The sequence below is a fragment of the Littorina saxatilis genome, linkage group LG17, assembly GCF_037325665.1.
Source record: "Littorina saxatilis isolate snail1 linkage group LG17, US_GU_Lsax_2.0, whole genome shotgun sequence".
In the NCBI taxonomy this organism is placed as follows: Eukaryota; Metazoa; Mollusca; class Gastropoda; order Littorinimorpha; family Littorinidae; genus Littorina; species Littorina saxatilis.
This window is the reverse complement of record NC_090261.1, coordinates 11226247-11247801: the sequence shown is the minus strand read 5'-3', so window position 1 is coordinate 11247801 and position 21555 is coordinate 11226247. Positions and strand designations below refer to the sequence as shown.

Genomic DNA, 21555 nt, shown 5'->3' with positions numbered 1-21555 from the left:
ATCTTCATATAAAATCCCTGCATGAAATTATTTCCAAGAACGAAAAGGTTCTTAAAAGGGCATTTCCGCAAACTTCTTTTTATCTTTTTTTAAATAATGGATCTTGCTCTACTCGAGTCAAAACCATCGTCAGTTAAAAAGCTATCAGTGAACATTACACGAAAAGCTCTTTCATTAATCTTAAGTTCAAACTTTAGCATGTTATTTAAACATGTACCGTTTCTGAGCCAGAAGATGGCGCTCGGATCGATAACACTGCCGGGCACCCGCCTCCCCACCACTCCCGACCTATATCAGACCCCTACCCACCCACCACACACCGGCACACACACACACACACAAACATATCCACATGCACTCCCCTCCTTTGTTGTTCCACCCACCTGCCAATATCCGAGTCTGCGCCCTCTGACAAGTAAACTGACAGAATCACTTTCTCTTCTAACTTGCTTGTACGACTGAAGAGTTGTAATGATCCACTTGACGACTCGTTATCTCTTGAAAAGCTTCGAGTCTGTCTCATCGAAAAGTTATAGTGGATAGGCAATGTACTATAAACGGTTCTGTATGGAATCAGAGATGACATACATCTATGTCTCTGATAGAATGTAGCGTACAAGTATAAATCCTAGTGGAATCGATGTAGACAGAAACATGCAAAGAATCGAATAAGGCTTGTGTTTATGAGGATCATTTAACTGGGATGGTCTTGAAAAGACTGGGTGTCGTCTTTTTCCTCCCTCGATCCTTTGTGTGTGTCCGCCGCATGATATGGTGGTCTGGGGGTGGAGGGGTTATCATGTTTTTTTGTATGTCAGTGTTTGCTTGTTTGTTTGCTGATGTGGTTTGTTTGCTCGTTTCTTTTTCTCTTTTTCTCTTTTCTACGGTATCCTTGTTTTTTTGTGTGTGTGTTTGTAGTGTGACAATTGCGAGGAAGTCACAGCAGACGATATGCTTTGATAGCTGCTGTACTTACTCGGAATGTTCAACTACATCAGTTGTATCTTTTTATATTATTCAAGAGTGACAAGACACACATACGGACACGTTGTCGCACACTGACGCACACACACACACACAACTTGAACTCACTGACACTGACACAGGCACAACTGATTCAGTCCGGCGATCAGCCAAGCTGGTTGTTTCAGGAACAAACTATTTGACTAGTTCTTACTAACAAACAAATATAAAAAATATAAGCAAATAAAATAAAACTGTATGTAAGTGTCCATTGTCATTGTTCCAGAAGCCGAAAAGTCGGAACGTGACTGACAAAATACTGACGAAGGTCTACTTTCGCTTGTTTTGACATTCACTTCCGCTTCCGGTTAGTTCATCAACAAAATGGCGGAAAAATCAAATCTGCGTCGTATGAAGTGATTTGCTTGCAGAATGTCCGACAGCGAGTCTCTGTTTTCCGTTGAAAATGATTTGGAACAGTCTGTGCTGACCGTATGTGTGATAAGCTCTTTTTCTGCTTTGTTTTTTTTTGTTCAGATCGTGATCAGCGAACAAGCTAAAATATTCCGACTGCAAGTGCAATGTTGAATGTTTTGTTGTGGTTGGAATGTAAACAAGCTGCCCATGTGTTAAGGTTTTCTTTAGTTTTTACATACACCAGAAATAATTTTGTCGCAAGAATCTAGTGCAGCTTAACATTTGAATTGCTTAAGTTGAGTGTCTGGCTGCCAGAGTGCTATGTTACTTTCAAGCTTGTTCAATACATTCTAACAAGTGGGATTGGGAAACAGTTTTCCAGTTATGACTTGATTGGTACTTTTTCAGGTTTTGTATTAGTAATAGGAATTAGGAAATCCCCATCCATGGGTAATTTCTGAAGTATTTAGACAATTGCTGGAATGAATTGAATGACAATTCATCATCAGGCTGAAGGAATGTCAACTATTGAGGTCTAACGAATGACGTATCACAACGTGCGCGGTCGTCCTTGGCGGTCAAGAAAGCCGCGGGCGCCGCCGCGATCATTGCGCAGACGACACTTCTAGACCGCCAATATTTTTTGTGCGCATCACGTGCTCCACATAAATCGGCCGGAAACGAAGCAATTGGGAAACCTGGATAGACCTTTTCGGTATCTGAGCAGCTCTCGTGAGATATCCACGAAATACGCTCTTTGACCGTCGTGAGAACTTCGAACCTCGGCATTTGCAGCTCGCACAAGATCGCTGTACCATAAGCTTTGCTATGCTCTTAAGTTTGTGAGAGCTTACGTGAGCTTGGAATATCAATAGGGTCTATTGATGTTAATTTACCAGACCCAAAAGCAATTTGGACTATAATGAGGGGATGTAAAAAGGCCGCGAGGCCTACTCATTGTCTCTACTACCTGTACCTAATGTCATGACAATAAGAATATTGCGTCATTTGACTTTATACGTAGATTTCTTCTCTGTATCCACTTTTATAGTGAATACTTTATAATACAGAAATTATAGTCACAATGACTGAATCAGTGAATGAATCTATGGCTATGATATATATTATGCTTGTGACTAGGTGTTAATTAGGGTCTAAATAGATTTAAGAAAAAAAGTGAGGGTTCAAAAATAAACTGCAAGACAAAAATGTAGAAAAACAATTGTCTTCTTCTTCTTGGCGTTCGCAGAGGTTACACGATCAGTCCAGCACTGGTGATAACCATCTGTGCTGGTTGATAGTGTCATTATTTGCATAAGCGCGTGTACCCGTGGTTTGTTAGAATGCGCCGTGCGGCCCGGGTCCTCCGTCTTCAGCGTTCAAGGTTTTCTGTCATGGTTACCTCACCCTTAGCTCATGGCCCATACGTCCTTCCCTGAGAGCACAGGGGAGAGGATTTGCCGGGATCCCACCCGGAGCTATGGTTTTAATGCGCCCTTAATCGCATTAGATGAGTCCCGTCAATGGACAATGGAACATTTCAAAGAGGGTAGAAGTGCCGCCTGCTACCCCACTCCGCCCTGGTAGGAAACACCCCCAGTTTGGTCCGCGGCTGATCTCCATATCTGAAGACCGTTCCCCTATCCGCCACCCGGGGACGCGCTGGGTTAGGGGTGGTCGCCCCACTGAAAATCCCACACTGGGTTAAGGAAGATCAGCCTGTCCCAGAAAAACAATTGTAAACAAATATAAGCAAGAAACAACAAAATAAACTGCAAATCGACTTTGAATTTGATTGGCTAATGATCATCTACGATAAATAACTGGGCATTTTATTGTGGTAGTTTAGGCAAAAAAGAAAAATATGTCTGTTTCCGGTAACCCGACCGACCCTATTTTTAAGCGCCGACCCTAAAGTGTTTTTTCGCTTTTCGCACACAAAAAAAACAAAAAACATATCAATCAATCAATATGAGGCTTATATCGCGCGTATTCCGTGGGTACAGTTCTAAGCGCAGGGATTTATTTTTTTATTTATTTTAATTTTTATTTTATGCAATTTATATCGCGCACATATTCAAGGCGCAGGGATTTATTTATGCCGTGTGAGATGGAATTTTTTTACACAATACATCACGCATTCACATCGGCCTGCAGATCGCAGCCATTTCGGCGCATATCCTACTTTTCACGGCCTATTATTCCAAGTCACACGGGTATTTTGGTGGGCATTTTTTTCTATGCCTATACAATTTTGCCAGGAAAAAACCCTTTTGTCAATCGTGGGATCTAAACAACGAAGTGACTGTGGTAAGATGAACAAAGTTAAAAAAGAAAGGAATACTGTACTCACCAATACAAGAACGAGACAAGACGGTACGAATTTTCGCTTATGGAAGCTTCATCAGGAAAATCAAGAACACAAAAGACAACAAAAAGCAGACGCAACACGGAACGAACAAGGTTTGAAAGAAAATGGAGGGGAAACACGCAAAAAAGGGAAGGAACTCTAGGAACGGAAATGAATGAAAGGGGAGAGAAGTGGTTGGATGATGTCATGGGCACAGGCATACTAGACTAAAAGTGATACACATTCATAAAAGGGGGGGGGGGGGGGGGGGGGACAGAGGGGAAAAGAAAAAAAAAAAGGGGGGAGGGGGGGGGAACAAACGTACGCACGCACACATACACACACACACACAACCAATCATGGGATCTTTAACGTGCACACCCCAATGTAGTGTACACGAAATATGAAGTCAAGTATACTTTATTTAGTTTCAATATATCTAGGTCAAAAACATGTGCTAAGTAATTGTAAGTAAACTAAGGAAGCGTTTAAAAAAAACAACGTAAAAAGACGGTAACAAAACGTAAGAAAAAGGGTTTTTTGAAAAAAACGACCGACCGACCCTATTTTTTTTTGCGATGTTACCGGAAACAGACATATTTGTCTTGTTGGCCTTATTGGGACCTGAAAATCCTGTGTACACTTTGAGTGTTTATATTATGAACCTTTGCCTGTTAGCACTAGCAGTTTTACTGTTATTGTGCATTCAAGTTTCAACAAAAGGGTCTGAAATTGTTAAAAGGGAACTCATTTGCTTGTGTGCAGGTGGTGGATGTGGAGAGGTACGTCATTGACCCGGTGTTCCTGCAGCAGACAGGGCTGTCTGGTCCCCACGCTTTTGATGCCTATGACATCACTGTGGCGAACAACCAGCATCGTCGCAAGGTGGTCATGTCATACGAACTGAACCACCTGGTCCAGAAAAGAAAGGTTTGTGTCAAGGAAGAATGCTTGAAGCTGCAGTGCTCTTGTTCCTATTATGAGTTCTGACATGTCTTGAAAATGTCCAAACAAAGAAAACAGATACAATGGAACTGGAACCCTCCTTTTAAGAACACCTATTGTAACAGCTCCCCCCTCTGCAGCATTGTTATAAATTGTGTATTAGCCAAAAGGGAGTAAGTGGTCTAAATCGGTAACACGAGTAAGTGAGAGTTGTGCGGACCCAATCTCTTGGCACCTGCAACTCACTAACTCACTTACTCTTGTTGCTCGTATGTATCGTATGCATTTAGAGCGCTTTCTTCCCTTTGTTTTTTTAGATCTTAAAATAGTTTGTTTGTTTGTTTGCTTAACGCCCAGCCGACCACGAAGGGCCATATCAGGGCGGTGCTGCTTTGACATAATTATAACGTGCGCCACACACAAGACAGAAGTCGCAGCACAGGCTTCATGTCTCACCCAGTCACATTATTCTGACACCGGACCAACCAGTCCTAGCACTAACCCCATAATACCAGACGCCAGGCGGAGCAGCCACTAGATTGCCAATTTTAAAGTCTTAGGTATGACCCGGCCGGGGTTCGAACCCACGACCTCCCGCTCACAGGGTGGACGCCTTACCACTAGGCCAACCGTGCCGGTATCTTAAAATAGTGCTTTGTCTCATTTCATTAAAGCCATATGTACTCGATGACTATACACGCTAATTGCTTTACCAACAGCTGGAGACATGCTAAATTAAGTTCCCTGCAAAATATTGTGGTCTAGGACCCCTTCAATGTTGAGATATGTTAATTTTCATTTTGATCTGGATCGTCCTATTTATAGATTTGCCAACAGAGGTAGCGTTGACGCAAGGGAAATAACTCCGCGTCTTTGTTTACATCCAAAGTTTTTGAGACTCTAAAACAAGCTGTAATGCATGTATATGGTCCGCGCATGGCGACATATCGTCATTACATGGTCTTATGGTGCGTTTGACATCGATTATGGGCAAACTACACTTTGTAAACACGGGAGCGCGTACATATGCCTTTAAGATTAGCCAAAAAGTAGATTAGCAAAGGCTGTCTGGAATGCCTACTTTACCCTTTATAGTAAGATTTAGTTATGTGGCAGCAGGTGTACAAGCTCTACTGCAGAGTGATGCACACTTGTCAACTTGACCTTTCTCTTTGCAGATACGTGCAGGAACATGTGTCAGGCTGAACAAAGTCAACATGCGGTATGACGAAACAGCGCTGGATGGCCGAGGTATCCCTGTGGTCCATGAGTTGACCGTTATTGAACAGCGAGATGAGAAAGACATAGATGGTGAGTTCTTCTTAATAGTAGTTTGACATTGTGACGTTTAACAAGAGGGAATCAATGTGGTAAAGAATCAAAGTACGATGGAACCCCCCTTTTAAGACCCCCCAATTTAAGACTTCCTCCTTTTTAAGATCTTGATTTTTCTGATTTTATGTTCATCAAAAATTAACATCTGTAAATTTACCCCCTTTTTAAGACTCCCTTCTTTTTAAGACCTGATTTTTTCAGATTTTAGGAGGTATCAAAAGGTGATTTTAGGGGTCCTGCTGTATTTATCATTGATGCTGCTGGCAAGTATTAGGCCTAAAAAAAAAATAGGTGTGGTTACGGTAACCCGACCTACCCTATTTTTAGGGGCCGACCCTATAACTTTTTATTACATTTGTCAAAAAAAAAAGAAAAAAAAAGAAAACGAGTGCAGAAAACGCAATGAAAGCGAAATCGCCCGAGTCGCACACTTATTTCCCTGTCAAGTAGGTTTAATTTGTACACATTAGAAAAAAAAGAAAAACAAAAGTGATTGCCTACCTTCCTACCCTATTTTTTTTGGCTATGTTACCGTAACCACACCTATATTTTTTTTGGCCTTAGAATGTTTCTTTAGGCCAAAAAAAAAAATTGTCTGTTTAGGGTAACACGACCAAAAAAAGTAGGGTCGGTAGGTAGGTAGTTTTTTTTTGTTTTTGTTTTTTTTGTTTTGTGGTGTGTGTGTAAATGCTATGTTGGCTGAACATTCACTTCTTATATTTGATGAATTCATGTTTCAAAACTAACGTATAAATAAAACAGAGAGAAAGGAAGAGAAAGAAACGCCAAATGTCTCTTTTTAACATTTTTACCTCTTTTTTTTTCTTTTTTTTTTTGAAATCAAAAAAAAGTTTTTGGGTCGGCGCCAAATCGATAGGGTCGGTCGGGTTACCCTAAACAGACAATTTTTTTTTTTTGGCCTTAAGTGTCTGATGCTTGTTAACATAATGTATTGGAAGTGAAATAAGGAAGCTCAATCAAAGTCAAATCTTATAAAATGATTTGATTCTTCTCTGAAATTAAGACTTTCCTGTGGTATAATTTTTCAAAGTATGAATGCAAAGAAGGCTTAGCTTTGACATCGATATCTTATTCATGAAACAAAATTATTTCTACTTTCAAACTGTTCATGTAAAATGTATCTGTTAGACCTCTCCACGTTACCATGGTACCCAAAGGACGGCATCCATCAAGCACCGCAACCCTTGGCATCCTGCAGAGGTTACTACGTTGATATCTGGTCCAGTGCTGAGGTTGCCAAGACTGTTGATGATTTTCAAGGTGTGGTGCTCTTTTCTGTGTGTCAAGCAGTGAAACCTCTGAATTAAGTCCCTTTGTTTTAAGACCTTGTTTTGAAAGATGTTCACTTTGTAAAGTCTGAATTTACCTCTGTCGACTCATATTTTTTTAGGTCACTGCTTTTTTTTTTATGTCAGTTGGTTGCTCTAATTGAATGGTTCTTTGTGACATGAAGAACCTTACAGGTCTTGCGAGAAGTGAGCTTTCTGCGTGTTTTCATGTTGTTGCAGGTTTCTCTTTTGGTCATTCTTGTTAAATTCTTCATTGTGATGTGGATGATAACACAAGCCTTTGAAATCAGATTATGGTGGGTCAATGAATAAGGCTAGTGGAACCTCCCTAATAAGTCCATTTTAAGACCTTTGAAAAATCTGGAGGGAATCTTAAAAATAAGGGTCACTACAGGTTTAATGCACACGAGTTTGAAAAAATAGGATCTTAAAAAAAGGGGAAGTCTTGAAAGGGGTGGTCACTGTGCTGACAGGTTACTAAAGAAATATGTCAGGGTAAAAAAAAAAAGGCAGCTTAGTGTACAGTCGATCCTGACCTAAAGAACACCTCTCCAGAGTGACCATCTGACTTAAAGAACACCTCTCCAGAGCGACCATCTGACCTAAATAACACCTCTCCAGAGCGACCATCTGACCTAAAGAACACCTCTCCAGAGCGACCATCTGACCTAAAGAACACCTCTCCAGAGCGTCCATCTGACCTAAAGAACACCTCTCCAGAGCGACCATCTGACCTAAAGAACACCTCTCCAGAGCGACCATCTGACCTAAAGAACACCTCTCCAGAGCGACCATCTGACCTAAAGAACACCCCTCCAGAGCGACCATCTGACCTAAAGAACACCTCTCTAGAGCGACCATCTGACCTAAAGAACACCTCTCCAGAGCGACCATCTGACCTAAAGAACACCTCTCCAGAGCGACCATCTGACCTAAAGAACACCTCTCCAGAGCGACCATCTGACCTAAAGAACACCTCTCCAGAGCGACCATCTGACCTAAAGAACACCTCTCCAGAGCGACCATCTGACCTAAAGAACACCTCTCCAGAGCGACCATCTGACCAAAAGAACACCTCTCCAGAGCGACCATCTGACCTAAAGAACACCTCTCCAGAGCGACCATCTGACCTAAAGAACACCTCTCCAGAGCGACCATCTGACCATTAAGACCACCCCCAATATTCCCAATGAGAGATGTTCTATATAATTCAACCGGCACGGTTGGCCTAGTGGTAAGGCATCCGCCCCGTGATCGGGAGGTCGTGGGTTCGAACCCCGGCCAGGTCATACCTAAGACTTTAAAATTGGCAATCTAGTGGCTGCTCCGCCTGGCGTCTGGCATTATGGGGTTAGTGCTAGGACTGGTTGGTCCGGTGTCAGAATAATGTGACTGGGTGAGACACGAAGCCTGTGCTGCGACTTCTGTCTTGTGTGTGGCGCACGTTATATGTCAAAGCAGCACCGCCCTGATATGGCCCTTCGTGGTCGGCTGGGCGTTAAGCTAACAAACAAACAAACTATATAATTTACCTTTCAATGGCGACCAGTACTCCACAACAACCACTATTTGTCAGTCCCTTAGGTGGTCATTATAGACAGGTTTGACTGTACTACACAAGTCACTTTACACATGTTGCAGTGCAAGTGTCAGACAGCCTGGGCACAGTAGACAGCCAGGATCTGTTCAGTCTGCAGGAAGTCGCCAACAGATGGCAGTCTGTCAAGTCCGCCAGGCCCCGCCTCCTGCTCAGGGTCATGCGAAGGTCAAAGCTGTTTCACTATGCTCGGCCAAATGTCAAAGCCAAATGGCCTTTTCAGGTAGGTTGAGAGTTGGGTCGTTACAAGAAACCTAACATAGTTTGTGGCTAAGGAGAAAAGCCTGTCCTTGTCGTGTCTGTGGTTGGAAATACGGCTATGGCTTTATTGCCTTTTAGTGTGAAACATTTGTTCAAAAAGAGACGTTTAGGATCCTTCCATAGCTTTTGTATATTTGATGACATGTAGCTGTGTGTTTTTGTGTGTTTTTTCTACTTTTTAGTTATTCTTTACCTTTTACAGTTCTCTTTCACCAGTAGGAACAAGAAAAACATAGGCAGAAAGCTGTACATGTCTAGTTCGATTGGTTTGTTATATCTTTCGTATGGGAAACCGTTTTTCTCTCTCTGAATTGCAATTTTAGTCAAAACAGACACATTTGAGAGTGCTTTAAAATGATTGGACACATATTCTTATGATCTCCTATAAAGATCCACCCCCTCATTTTTACATTTAGTCAAGTTTTGACTAAAAGTTTTAACGTAGAGGGGGGAATCGAGACGAGGGTCGTGGTGCATATGCGTGTGTGTGTGTGTCTGTCTGTCTGTGTGTGTGTGTAGAGCGATTCAGACTAAACTACTGGACCGATCTTTATGAAATTTGACATGAGAGTTCCTGGGTATGAAATCCCCGAACGTTTTTTTCATTTTTTTGATAAATGTCTTTGATGACGTCATATCCGGCTTTTCGTGAAAGTTGAGGCGGCACTGTCACGCCCTCATTTTTCAACCAAATTGGTTGAAATTTTGGTCAAGTAATCTTCGACGAAGCCCGGACTTCGGTATTGCATTTCAGCTTGGGCGCTTAAAAATTAATTAATGACTTTGGTCATTACAAATCTGAAAATTGTAAAAAAATAAATAAATTATAAAACGATCCAAATTTACGTTCATCTTATTCTCCATCATTTTCTGATTCCAAAAACATATAAATATGTTATATTTGGATTAAAAGCAAGCTCTGAAAATTAAATATATAAAAATTATTATCAAAATTAAATTGTCGAAATCAATTTAAAAACACTTTCATCTTATTCCTTGTCGGTTCCTGATTCCAAAAACATAGATATGATATGTTTGGATTAAAAACACGCTCAGAAAGTTAAAACAAAGAGAGGTACAGAAAAGCGTGCTATCCTTCTTAGCGCAACTACTACCCCGCTCTTCTTGTCAATTTCACTGCCTTTGCCATGAGCGGTGGACTGACGATGCTACGAGTATACGGTCTTGCTGAAAAATGGCATTGCGTTCAGTTTCATTCTGTGAGTTCGACAGCTACTTGACTAAATGTTGTATTTTCGCCTTATGCGACTTGTTATTTTTATTCCTGGTGAATACACACCACACTGCAGTATTTGTTTGACCTTTTGCTTACTACAACTCTTCGTTGTTCTCATGACACAGACACTCTACAAACATTCTTCTATTCATATAGCTGAAGAAAGATTGTGTCACCGACTGTTTTTCTGTTTCTGGTTTTCAGTTGCAGACAGTGGTTGGTGATGAAACTGGATGCTGTGTTGCTGTATTCTGGAATATACTCGCCCCCAGATACCTACACTAGTAAGATAGCAAGAGATCATGATTGTCTGTGTCTGTGAATGTGCATGAATATTGCTTGAATAGATGCAATTTTGTCAAAATGGGTCTATTAATATTATCTTTATGAATATTTTGTGTCTACGAAATGTTTGGCAGATCATAATTATATGGCGGGGGGGGGGAAGCAGCTCAGTCGGTAGCGCGCTGGATTTGTATCCAGTTGGCCGCTGTCAGCGTGAGTTCGTCCCCACGTTCGGCGAGAGATTTATTTCTCAGAGTCAACTTTGTGTGCAGACTCTCCTCGGTGTCCGAACACCCCCGTGTGTACACGCAAGCACAAGACCAAGTGCGCACGAAAAAGATCCTGTAATCCATGTCAGAGTTCGGTGGGTTATAGAAACACGAAAATACCCAGCATGCTTCCTCCGAAAGCGGCGTATGGCTGCCTAAATGGCGGGGTAAAAACGGTCATACACGTAAAAGCCGTGGGAGTTTCACCCCATGAACGAACAAACAAATAATTATATGGCTGTCATCCATACTGTTTAATATAGGTCTGAGCGTCCTCCTGTTTTCCTTTTTCTGTGCTTCTGTCATTCAAACATGAGATGAGATGTATGCCTTTGAGAAACCCGATAGTTAGAGGTTGTAAACTTCCCAAGAAATGCTCCATATGGCTTCGTGTCTCCAAACACCTCTGACAGTCAAATCCAGCTCCTGGCCTTCACGTGGCGGGCCCTGTCTTCGACTAACAGGAGAAGGGATGCAGGCGGGTCCCTGGCGCCTTAAAACCAGCTGCTTCGGGCAGATGGGCCTCGTCAACCTTGGATGGTCGCTCATCTAGGAGAAGGACAACTCCGATTTCAAAACCCGCACTGCCTTGTGTGCGCCTTGGGAAAGGCAAAGGCTACGAGAAGGAAAACTTCGACAACAAACCCGGGTAGAGTGGACTCGACAGCCCAGCAAGGCAGCTACTCTTGGGGAGGAGGCAACCCTGAGTAAGAACCTCAACCACCGAAGACGGAAGACAGCAGCCAACTTGGCGTGGGGAGAAAATCGGCTGTCTACGCTTCCACGATAATATGGCCGTAGCCATCAACATCGAACGCAGAAGAAGAAGAAGAAGAGGTTGTAAAATAAGATAAAGTGATTAAAAAAAACTAGCGACACAATGAAGCATTGATTGTAAGTTAAACTAAAGACTTAAAATGAAAAACAATTATTTCCGAGACTTCAGTAACTGTGCGCCAAATCTTGGCAAAGGTTTCGTCCGATGTTTTACATCTCCTTTTCAGTTTTGTGTTTTCTTTTCAGCATTCAGGAAGGCACTGTACTACTGCTGAGGAACTTCATAATCAAGCCAAGATTCCAAATACCAGAGCACCCTGTTCCTCGTCCACCCGATCTGCCCTGGTACGACGTCGACATCAACATCAATGCCCATCACCCCACAGCAGAGGTCACCATTTTGGAGCCGTCTGTGTTGGAGAATCTTAGAGATGTAGATCTGCCTTTGCCAGTGACCAACTTTGTGACTCGAAGACAGTTGAGGTATGTATTTCTGTGTGTAAAATCTGTATAGACTGATTGATTTTTTCTAGTTTGTATGAGATTGCGTGATATTTTTCTGCAGAATCTGGCAGGTGAAATTTGTGTTCTATTTGGAAGCTTTGTAGATCAACCTGAAGGAACTGTTTGTGTTCTCATTTTCTTATGTCTTTGTTGCTGCTGTTTGATTTTGCTTAGCCTGATGGTTCCGGATTATACATTTTCAGCTAAGGACAGTCTTGGCTTTTAAATCACTTGACCCATGTTTAAGGGCTGTGGCACATTCTACACGTTTCTGTCTCGGACAGTTTAACTGTGCTTCCTGTCACAGCTCCAGTTTCTCCGGCTTACAATATAGTAATGATTCTTGCAGACATGTTTTTCTGTTTCAGAATTAAGCCATCACTTTCACTCTTCTTTGCTCATTGCCTTTGATTCGTGGTACATTGTATTTATGTGTTTTACAGCTCTCTTCCTGATGGTCTGATCTGTGATGTGGCAGGGCTGGTGACCTTTGCTGGAGACATTCAGAGAGAGCAAGCCAAAGGTCAGTTAAAATGCTGCACAATTTATACACATTAGCTGATTAGGCCTCTAATGCAAGGCACAAAGGGCAATGTTGAATAAACTCATACTGTATTAGCGTTAACCGGTAATTACCGGTATTTTACCGATTGAAATGCAAAACAATACCGGAACAAAATTGGCTGCCGGTATGACCTACCGGTTGATTTTTAGAACTACCGGATTTTTTCGCTGGTAAAACGACAAAACTGAGTTGGACTCTTACTGGTTCCAATGACCAGCCTACCGGGTTTTTTCAGGACTGTTTGCATCATAAAAGTTTGCGTACCGGTTTGAACAAATACTAGCACCATCACTGCTCATAAAGGGATTCATGGTAATAATGTCTGATATGTTTGCCTAGCTTGTTACAGAATGTGAGAAACAGAATTTATTTTACCTCGAGAGAAACAGCCAATGTTTCTTTTTGGTATTATTGCCTTTTGAAGAGAACCTCCTCTTTCTTTTGATCAGAATCAGAATCTTGAATCATTGCGATTTTTTCTGAACTGAAATCTATAAATACATCTGTTAAATACATCTGTTAAAAATATAGTTAAACCCTGTGTGAAAAGTGAAAGATTTTGGTCTCTGCACAGGAAAACCAGGAGACTTTTGGATCAAGCGCTGGATACAAATCCGGGACCACACCAGTGATCGACCAATCGTCATAAAGCTGTACAGAGGCGTTGAGGTGACTTGTCACAATATTTTTTTGTGCTCACTCGTTACCTCTTCCACTGTTTTTCATTCAAAACATTCAAAAGATTTCTGTATTTTTGACGGTTAAAAAAAGGGTTCTATTCCTAACCACATTTTAGTTTTGTGAAGATTTTGGCAAAATAAGAAGTATGCTTGGACAATGGAAAGCTGCTTTGCTATGTACACATGTGGTTAATTCTATGCTCCTGCTAAATTAATGGTAATTTTGAGAATGGACATCACTTTCCTGTTTCAAACGTTCATGCATCAGGTGATTGCTTGCAGAAAGAGAAGTTTGAAGAAGCCATTGACACTGGTCAGTTCTTTGTGGGACGCAACATGCGAGTTGTCCACAACCTTGACCAAATGCAGACATCACGGCAAACTCGTCATGTCTATCTGACATCTTCCAGAGACACACAGGTGGGTTTATTGGTTCATTTTATAATGAATGAGTACTCAGTCTAATTAGTGACTGAAGAATAAAGTGTGGAACCTTGCCATACATATCCACTGTTTTAAGGGTCTTTCCTTCGGTAATCCACAGAATTTACTATTTTGCCAAGTATGAATTGAATGTTCTTTTTTTGTGTAATAACTAATATCTTAAAAGTAACCGATATTTCTGGGCTTGGTAGAGTGCGTGTATACCTGTGTTTGTGCATATCTGTTAGAGAGAGAGAGAGTCTTTGTATCGTTGTGTTTTGATGGGGGCATCACATTTACTTCACCCAAGTATTGAGAAGAAGAAAAAAATGCTTTAGTTTTTAAAGCTTACTTGAGTTTGGAAGTAACTGATTGAACCAACAAAGAATTTTTATTTTCTGATGCAGATTTATGTGCATGAGCCTGATGAAGATGTGGACTATCCCTTTGCTGTTACCACCACTCTAAGGGCTGCACAACAGTTTGCTAACTCAACAGGTCTCCACTTGGGTACAGAGGGAGTGCTGGACCAGATGCTTTTCTCGTTTCCCCCACAGCCAACGTCCTTTGATTCCTTCACAGCTGCTCACCAGAACTTAGAAGTAAAGCGTTTATGAGGCTATATGTGACCCGTTCTCACAAACGGGGGCCTCGCAGCGAGCCGTTCCGAGCTATCGGCTGGGAAAGGCAGTGAGGGCCTACTTGGGTGATTTTCATTTTTTTGCATTTCTGACCTCTTTATACCCTAATCTTTCATATTCCGAAATATTTTGTTGAGTTTTATTATTTAAATGTGTTAATTATGTCTTCAAAGACACAAATTCGCTCACTACACTATAATTAGGGAAGGAAAAATCGCGATTTTCTCAAAATGGCGTCCTTGAACATGGTCCGGTTGTAACTTACTTAACTTCCGCAATTTTTTTCACACAAACTTCTTTTTGGTATCAAATTAAAGCTTATTAAATGCAGTTTCCAGTGATATGCATAACTTCAAATATCCAAATTCCGACTTAGGCCCCCTTTTGTGAGAACGGGTCACAAATGGCAGAAAAGCTGCATGTCTGTTGTAAAAAACATGATGAAATGGGATACCCTGGATGAAAACAATACTTTGTCGTGTGTATTAGGATAATAAATTTAGGACGAAAGTCGCTTGTTCATTTCAATGCTTGTTATTCTCTCAGGTGCCCGAAGATTGGTTCCGCTTAGCTCTCACTTACTCATGTTGCACAAAGCTACTATACTTAGAGCGCTTACATCCCTTTGTTTCTTAGATCTTGCTCACTCATATCTTCAAAGGGCAAAGTAAAGCACAGCATAAAATGCGTGTGATCAACACTCATTCTGTTCATAGCAGCTTTGGTTTCTGACTGATTGACTGCTGCATAATTATGTAGTGGCATCATTTTGAGAATTTTGAATTATTTGTTATTGTTCTGACAGATGATTGTCTTTTAATCACTAGATACAATTTTGTGTGATACGGTTGTTGATCGTAAATATCCTCACAACAGTCCCACAAAGAACTGACAAGTGACAGTATGCTGACATATTTTTATATCTTTTACAGCTGACACCAAGCGACGGCTGGGAATCGTTTGTGGAGAAGTTGAGCTACAGAGAAACCACACATATAGTTGTTCAGGCGCGACTTGTGTCTGCTTCTTTTCATGCAGGCCATGAGTCTCATCGGTATGCTACACACATACAGTCGAACCCACTTAAAACGAACACGCTAGTTACGAATTTTGACTTATAACGAATTAGTTTTAAGTTCCCAACTGAATACCTCTTTCTTCATGCTTAAAAAAAATGCTTAAAACGAATTCTTTATAACGAATTTACGCTTATAACGAGCACTTTTTGGATTCCCAAGCATGCATAATGTCTGTAATTTACTCACGCTTATGACGAAATCTTTAAACTCGTCCCGAGATCGACATATCATGGGAATTTGAGAAGTTTGAATACACGTGTGTCAAAGTCTTCCCTTGCGTCGACTGCTTGAACCATTGCTCAACCGATCACTGAATAAAGTTAAACTGATTACACTGTACTCACAAAACAATTTCAAATTTAGAATCAAAGTGATTGATAGCTCAGACACTGAACATGAATGACTGACTGACGTTTATTTCCTTCGCGAATACCAAAAACGAAACATCGAACGGAAGCCATTTCCAAAAAATATAGATGCCACACTCTCAACGTTTGCGTTCGCCGGTTCGCGATAGTTTATCAGTCAGTCAGTGCTTTCGATTTGGATTTGAACATCATGTTGCAACAAAACAAAACAAAAACTAAATTGGCCAAGGTTTGCTACCCGTCGCCAAGGTAAGTGATTCCGGACAAATGATAGGAACACCGCGAATGTGGACAGTGTCAGTGTGTGCGCGTGTGTGTGACCAAAAACGTAACAACTGGATGAAACATCTGTGTGCTCACTCTCACTCAAACTCAACAATCATCACTCAACATGAGACACACATGAACATGTACCTGAATATGTCACTTTATTGTCTAAACGTGAAGCAGCATGAAAGTTGCGAAAGAAACAAATTGAAACACCATAAAATGTACAAGACTTAAAAAAAAATAATAAAAAAAAAATCGATCAATTTTCTTAATACGAATTTTGGTTAAGACGAACTTTTTTTCCGATCCCCAGTGATTCGTCTTAAGCGAGTTCGACTGTAGTTCTGTTCTTTTCATCAGATGTGTGAAGATGTATCATATGTGTGTTGTCCTACATTGATCCATACTGGTTTATAGTCATGCATTGAAATTTACTTGGCAGCACTATTCAAAATCAGTATTTGATAAGAAATGTGAAGATATGTATGTAAATGCCTGCTTGTCCTACTTTCATCCACACTGATTTATAGTCATGCATTAAAGTTTAGTTAGCTGCAGTGTTCAAAGTTAGTGCTTGGTATTTCAGTGTCCATCTTGACTGAACTGTACGTTCTGTTCATACTTGCAGGAAATCCAAAAGACAGCTTAGATCACAAAAACAGGTAAGAATTGAACATGAAAGTGATTCATTTCCAGACTTTGATGACAGATAATTTTCTCACAGAATTATTATGATAAAAACTTACCGAGTATACATAGAGAATCTTAACTTTAACTAACGCAGGAAACAATTGCATGAGAAGCTATCTTTTCTTTTTTGTGTGCAAAAATTAGCCTTTCTTTTTGAGACTATTTATGATATCATTTACATTGACATGTTGTGTTGCCATGAATTTATAAAAATTAAAAAAAACCACCACATGACATAAAAATGCACACTCTCTAAAAGTAGATTTTAGTTTGGGTGTATTTAGTACACTGTTTATTATGTAAATATCTTTGTAAAATGTTAAGCAGTGACATATCTACATGGACATGCATGTCTTGTCATGTTCTGGTGACATCAGTTTTTGACTCACATGCGAAGCAAAAGTGAGTCTATGTACTCACCCGAGTCGTCCGTCCGTCCGTCCGTCCGTCCGTCCGTCCGTCCGGACGGACGGACGAAAACTTTAACGTTGGATATTTCTTGGACACTATTCAGTCTATCAGTACCAAATTTGGCAAGATGGTGTATGATGACAAGGCCCCAAAAAACATACATAGCATCTTGACCTTGCTTCAAGGTCAAGGTCGCAGGGGCCATAAATGTTGTCTAAAAAACAGCTATTTTTCACATTTTTCACATTTTCTCTGAAGTTTTTGAGATTCAATACCTCACCTATATATGATATATAGGGCAAAGTAAGCCCCATCTTTTGATACCAGTTTGGTTTACCTTGCTTCAAGGTCAAGGTCACAGGAGCTCTTCAAAGTTGGATTGTATACATATTTTGAAGTGACCTTGACCCTGAACTATGGAAGATAACTGTTTCAAACTTAAAAATTATGTGGGGCACATGTTATGCTTTCATCATGAGACACATTTGGTCACATATGATCAAGGTCAAGGTCACTTTGACCCTTATGAAATGTGACCAAAATAAGGTAGTGAACCACTAAAAGTGACCATATCTCATGGTAGAAAGAGCCAATAAGCACCATTGTACTTCCTATGTCTTGAATTAACAGCTTTGTGTTGCGTGACCTTGGATGACCTTGACCTTGGGTCAAGGTCACATGTATTTTGGTAGGAAAAATGTGTAAAGCAGTTCTTAGTGTATGATGTCATTGCTAGGTTTAGTTATTTGACCTTGACCCTGAAGGTCAAGGTCATGTAAAGGTCAAGGTCAAGCATGTGAGTCGTATGGGCTTTGCCCTTCTTGTTATGTTTTCTGACCACACAGCAACATGTGAGCAGTACCTCCAGTGTATCAGGTGAGGATGGCGCTGTTCACCTGGGATACCACCCCTCATCTCCAGGTAAGTTGTACAGTGGAACCTGCGATATGAGGCCCCTCTGATGAGAGGACACCTTCTAATAAAAGACACCTTCTGTTGTCCCTTTGTGTGTTAATTTGACTTAAAGTATACCTGTAGGAAAAGGACACCTGCGATGTAAGGACACTTTTGGCTGGTCCATAGGGTGTCCTTTCATTGCAGACACCAGTATACAAGTGTTTGTAGACATATAACTGAAATTGCCGAACATTTTTTGGTAGGAGAATGTTTGGAGAATGTACTATCTCCAAGCTAAAACAACAAAAAGTTTCTTTTGGATCAGTGGGGTAAATTCATAACGGAGGTCATGTTTGATGGAGTTCATTTTTTGTAATCTCTATGTACTTACCTGCAGAACAAATTAAATAGAAAGCTTGCATGGGAACACACTTTCAAATATTAAGGATACTGATGTCAGTTTGACAAGTAATTCCTTAAAGGCACAGTAAGCCTCCCGTAAACCATCACAGAGCTCCCCGAGCGTCTAAATACAGTACAAGCATACTTCCATTTGAACGCTCACCGAACGGGAACATCCTGGCTGCTTTCTGTCGAGCGTGAGACATTTTCAAAGAATTTATTTTCGTAGACTTGTTCCGTTAACAACAACGGCGCCTCGTTTTTGCGCTAGACCTAACTTTTAAAATCTAAATAATAAATTGACAGCTTGTTACACAAACATTCTTTAATCATAAAAGAATTCGTTTTTCATCAAGACAAGATCAGAACAATTCGAAGTTGTGAAAGTTTAAAAAAAGAAAAACCCGGAAGCAGGGTCACGCAAGGGTCGTAGCAGACGACGGCCGGTTTATCAGTGCAAATCGCCGTTCCTCTCAACAGTCAAAAGCCATCGCTAGAGTTCTTGTGAACCACAGCCGTTGTTTCGTGCATAAAAAAAAACGTGCTATTGTAGATAAGCTCACGTCGAGTCGCATTCAAATGACTAACTATGACGACTGCATTGTGAAAAGGGAAAACTGGATCACACGGGTTCACGATGGCTCAGGGGTAAGATAAACCACGCAAAAATAAATTCTTTGAAAATTGTTCGCTCTTTACGGAGGGCACCTAGGATGTTCTCAATTGGTGAGTGTTTAAATGAAATGGTGTTTGTACTGTGTGTAAAAGCCTGACCGTATCTGTGATGGTTTACGGGAGGCTTACTCTGCCTTTAAGAGTTTATTTTGATTTAATTTGCTAAACATGACAGACAGCACAGCATTGTAATGCTTAAAGACCTGTTTCTTCAATTTCATCTTCTTTTTTCTTCTTCTTCAGTGCCAGGCATCAATTTGGAGGAAGACAACTTCCTTACCCTTGAGTGGAGAGGACTGAACGCTGATGTGATTCTCAACACCGTCAAACTGTGTAACCTTCGCACATGTCCTGCAAATCTCACTCTGCAGTCCTTGCTTTCTGGAAGCTATGATGCTGCACCAGGGGAAAGATGTGCAGATTTGCGTGCTGACGTCATGGACAGACTTGTGGTGTCAAGAAACGTTCAGTCGCTGCCTCGTTATGTGATCTTGTTGGACGTGTATTGTGTGGACGGAGAAACAGCCTTGTTGGGAATCAACAGAGCGTTCCCTGTCTTTAGAGGCAGATGATTGAGAAGAGTGCTCTGCTGGTTAGAGTGACTGTTGATTTGTTGTGCTGGATTCCACAACGGCTGCGCTTTAAGTGCCATCTGAATGTCACTGATATTATGTGGATTAAGATATGATTGTGATTGTGTGTAAGGGCAGGTGGTTTTGTGTGTGTGTGTGTGTGTGTGTGCCATGTTTCTGTGTACATAGTCAATAATATGCATGCATTTGTTTACGTACATAAGAGTTCATTTGTATGAGGTTATCCCTAAAATGAATGTTTAATATACCAGCTATTGTTTTATTTCAGCGCATCTGTTTTATTTTAGTATATATGTTTGTTTGATGGTTTTATTTAAGTGGGATTTTCTTTTTAATGGTTGAACACATTGACAGTAATAAAACTATGCATAGATTTTTATAATTGCAAAAGATTAGATTGACTTGGATAGAGTTCTCTTCAAAATCATGGTTTTGCATGCATGGCACAGGTTCTTGTGAGTGGTTAACAAAAATGGGCATACACGTAAAAACAAGATGGAAAGATTTTCAGGTTGGAAATCCTAATTACCTCTTTTTACATTTAGTCAAGTTTTGACTAAATGTTTTAACATAGAGGGGGAATCGAGACGAGGGTCGTGGTGTATGTGTGTGTGTGTGTGTGTAGAGCGATTTAGAGTAAACTACTGGACCGATCTTTATGAAATTTTTCATGAGAGTTCCTGGATGTGAATGCGTGATATATTGTGTAAAAAATTCCATCTCACACGGCAGAAATTAATATGTAAAGCGCTTAGAGAACGTCAAGCGCTATATTAATCTCCCCATACAATAATATCCCCAGACGTTTTCTCATTTTTTTGATAAATGTCTGTCATATCCGGCATTTTGTAAAAGTTGAGGCGGCACTGTCACACCCTCATTCTTCAATAAAATTGATTGAAATTTTGGCCAAGCAATCTTCGACGAAGGCCGAACTTTGGTATTGCATTTCAGCTTGGAGGCTTAAAAATTAATTAATGACTTTGGTCATTAAAAATCTGAAAATTGTAATTAAAATTATTTTTTTTATAAAACGATCCAAAATTACGTTTATCTTATTCTTCATCATTTTCTGATTCCAAAAACATATAAATATGTTATATTTGGATTAAAAACAAGCTCTGAAAATTAAAAATATAAAAATCATGATTAAAATTAAATTTTCGAAATCGATTTAAAAACAATTTCATCTTATTCCTTGTCCGTTTCTGATTCCAAACACATATAGATATGATATGTTTGGATTAAAAACACGTTCAGAAAGTTAAAAAGAATAGAGATATAGAAAAGCGTGCTATCCTCCTCAGCGCAACCGCTTTCGCGCTTTTCTGGATTGTTAATTTCACTGCCTTTGCCACGAGCGGTGGACAGACGATGCTTCGAATGTACGGTCTTGCGGACAAAATGCAATGCGTTCAGTTTCATTCTGTGAGTTCGACTGAGCTTGACTAAATGTTGTATTTTCGCCTTACGCAACTTGTTAAATTATACTGTAGTTCTATTCTCATGATTTCTCATGACAACGCAAACAAAATAAAAGACAAGTCGCGTAAGGCGAAAATACAATATTTAGTCAAGTAGCTGTCGAACTCACAGAATGAAACTGAACGC

The 21555-nt window shown here is 40.5% G+C and overlaps 1 protein-coding gene across 1 annotated transcript; it reads left to right on the top strand.

Moving 5' to 3' along the window:
- Window positions 1-1329: 1329 nt before the first annotated feature.
- LOC138953673 (RPA-related protein RADX-like) lies at window positions 1330-21488 on the top strand. The gene is made up of 15 exons (XM_070325558.1): window positions 1330-1455; window positions 4496-4660; window positions 5854-5986; window positions 7160-7291; window positions 8962-9140; window positions 10620-10699; window positions 11993-12229; window positions 12694-12773; window positions 13390-13484; window positions 13778-13915; window positions 14326-14520; window positions 15492-15613; window positions 16905-16938; window positions 18223-18298; window positions 19595-21488. Exons 1-15 carry the CDS (start codon window positions 1396-1398, stop codon window positions 19921-19923), a joined length of 2055 nt encoding a protein of 684 aa, XP_070181659.1. The 5' UTR covers window positions 1330-1395; the 3' UTR covers window positions 19924-21488.
- The last annotated feature ends 67 nt before the right edge of the window (window positions 21489-21555 follow it).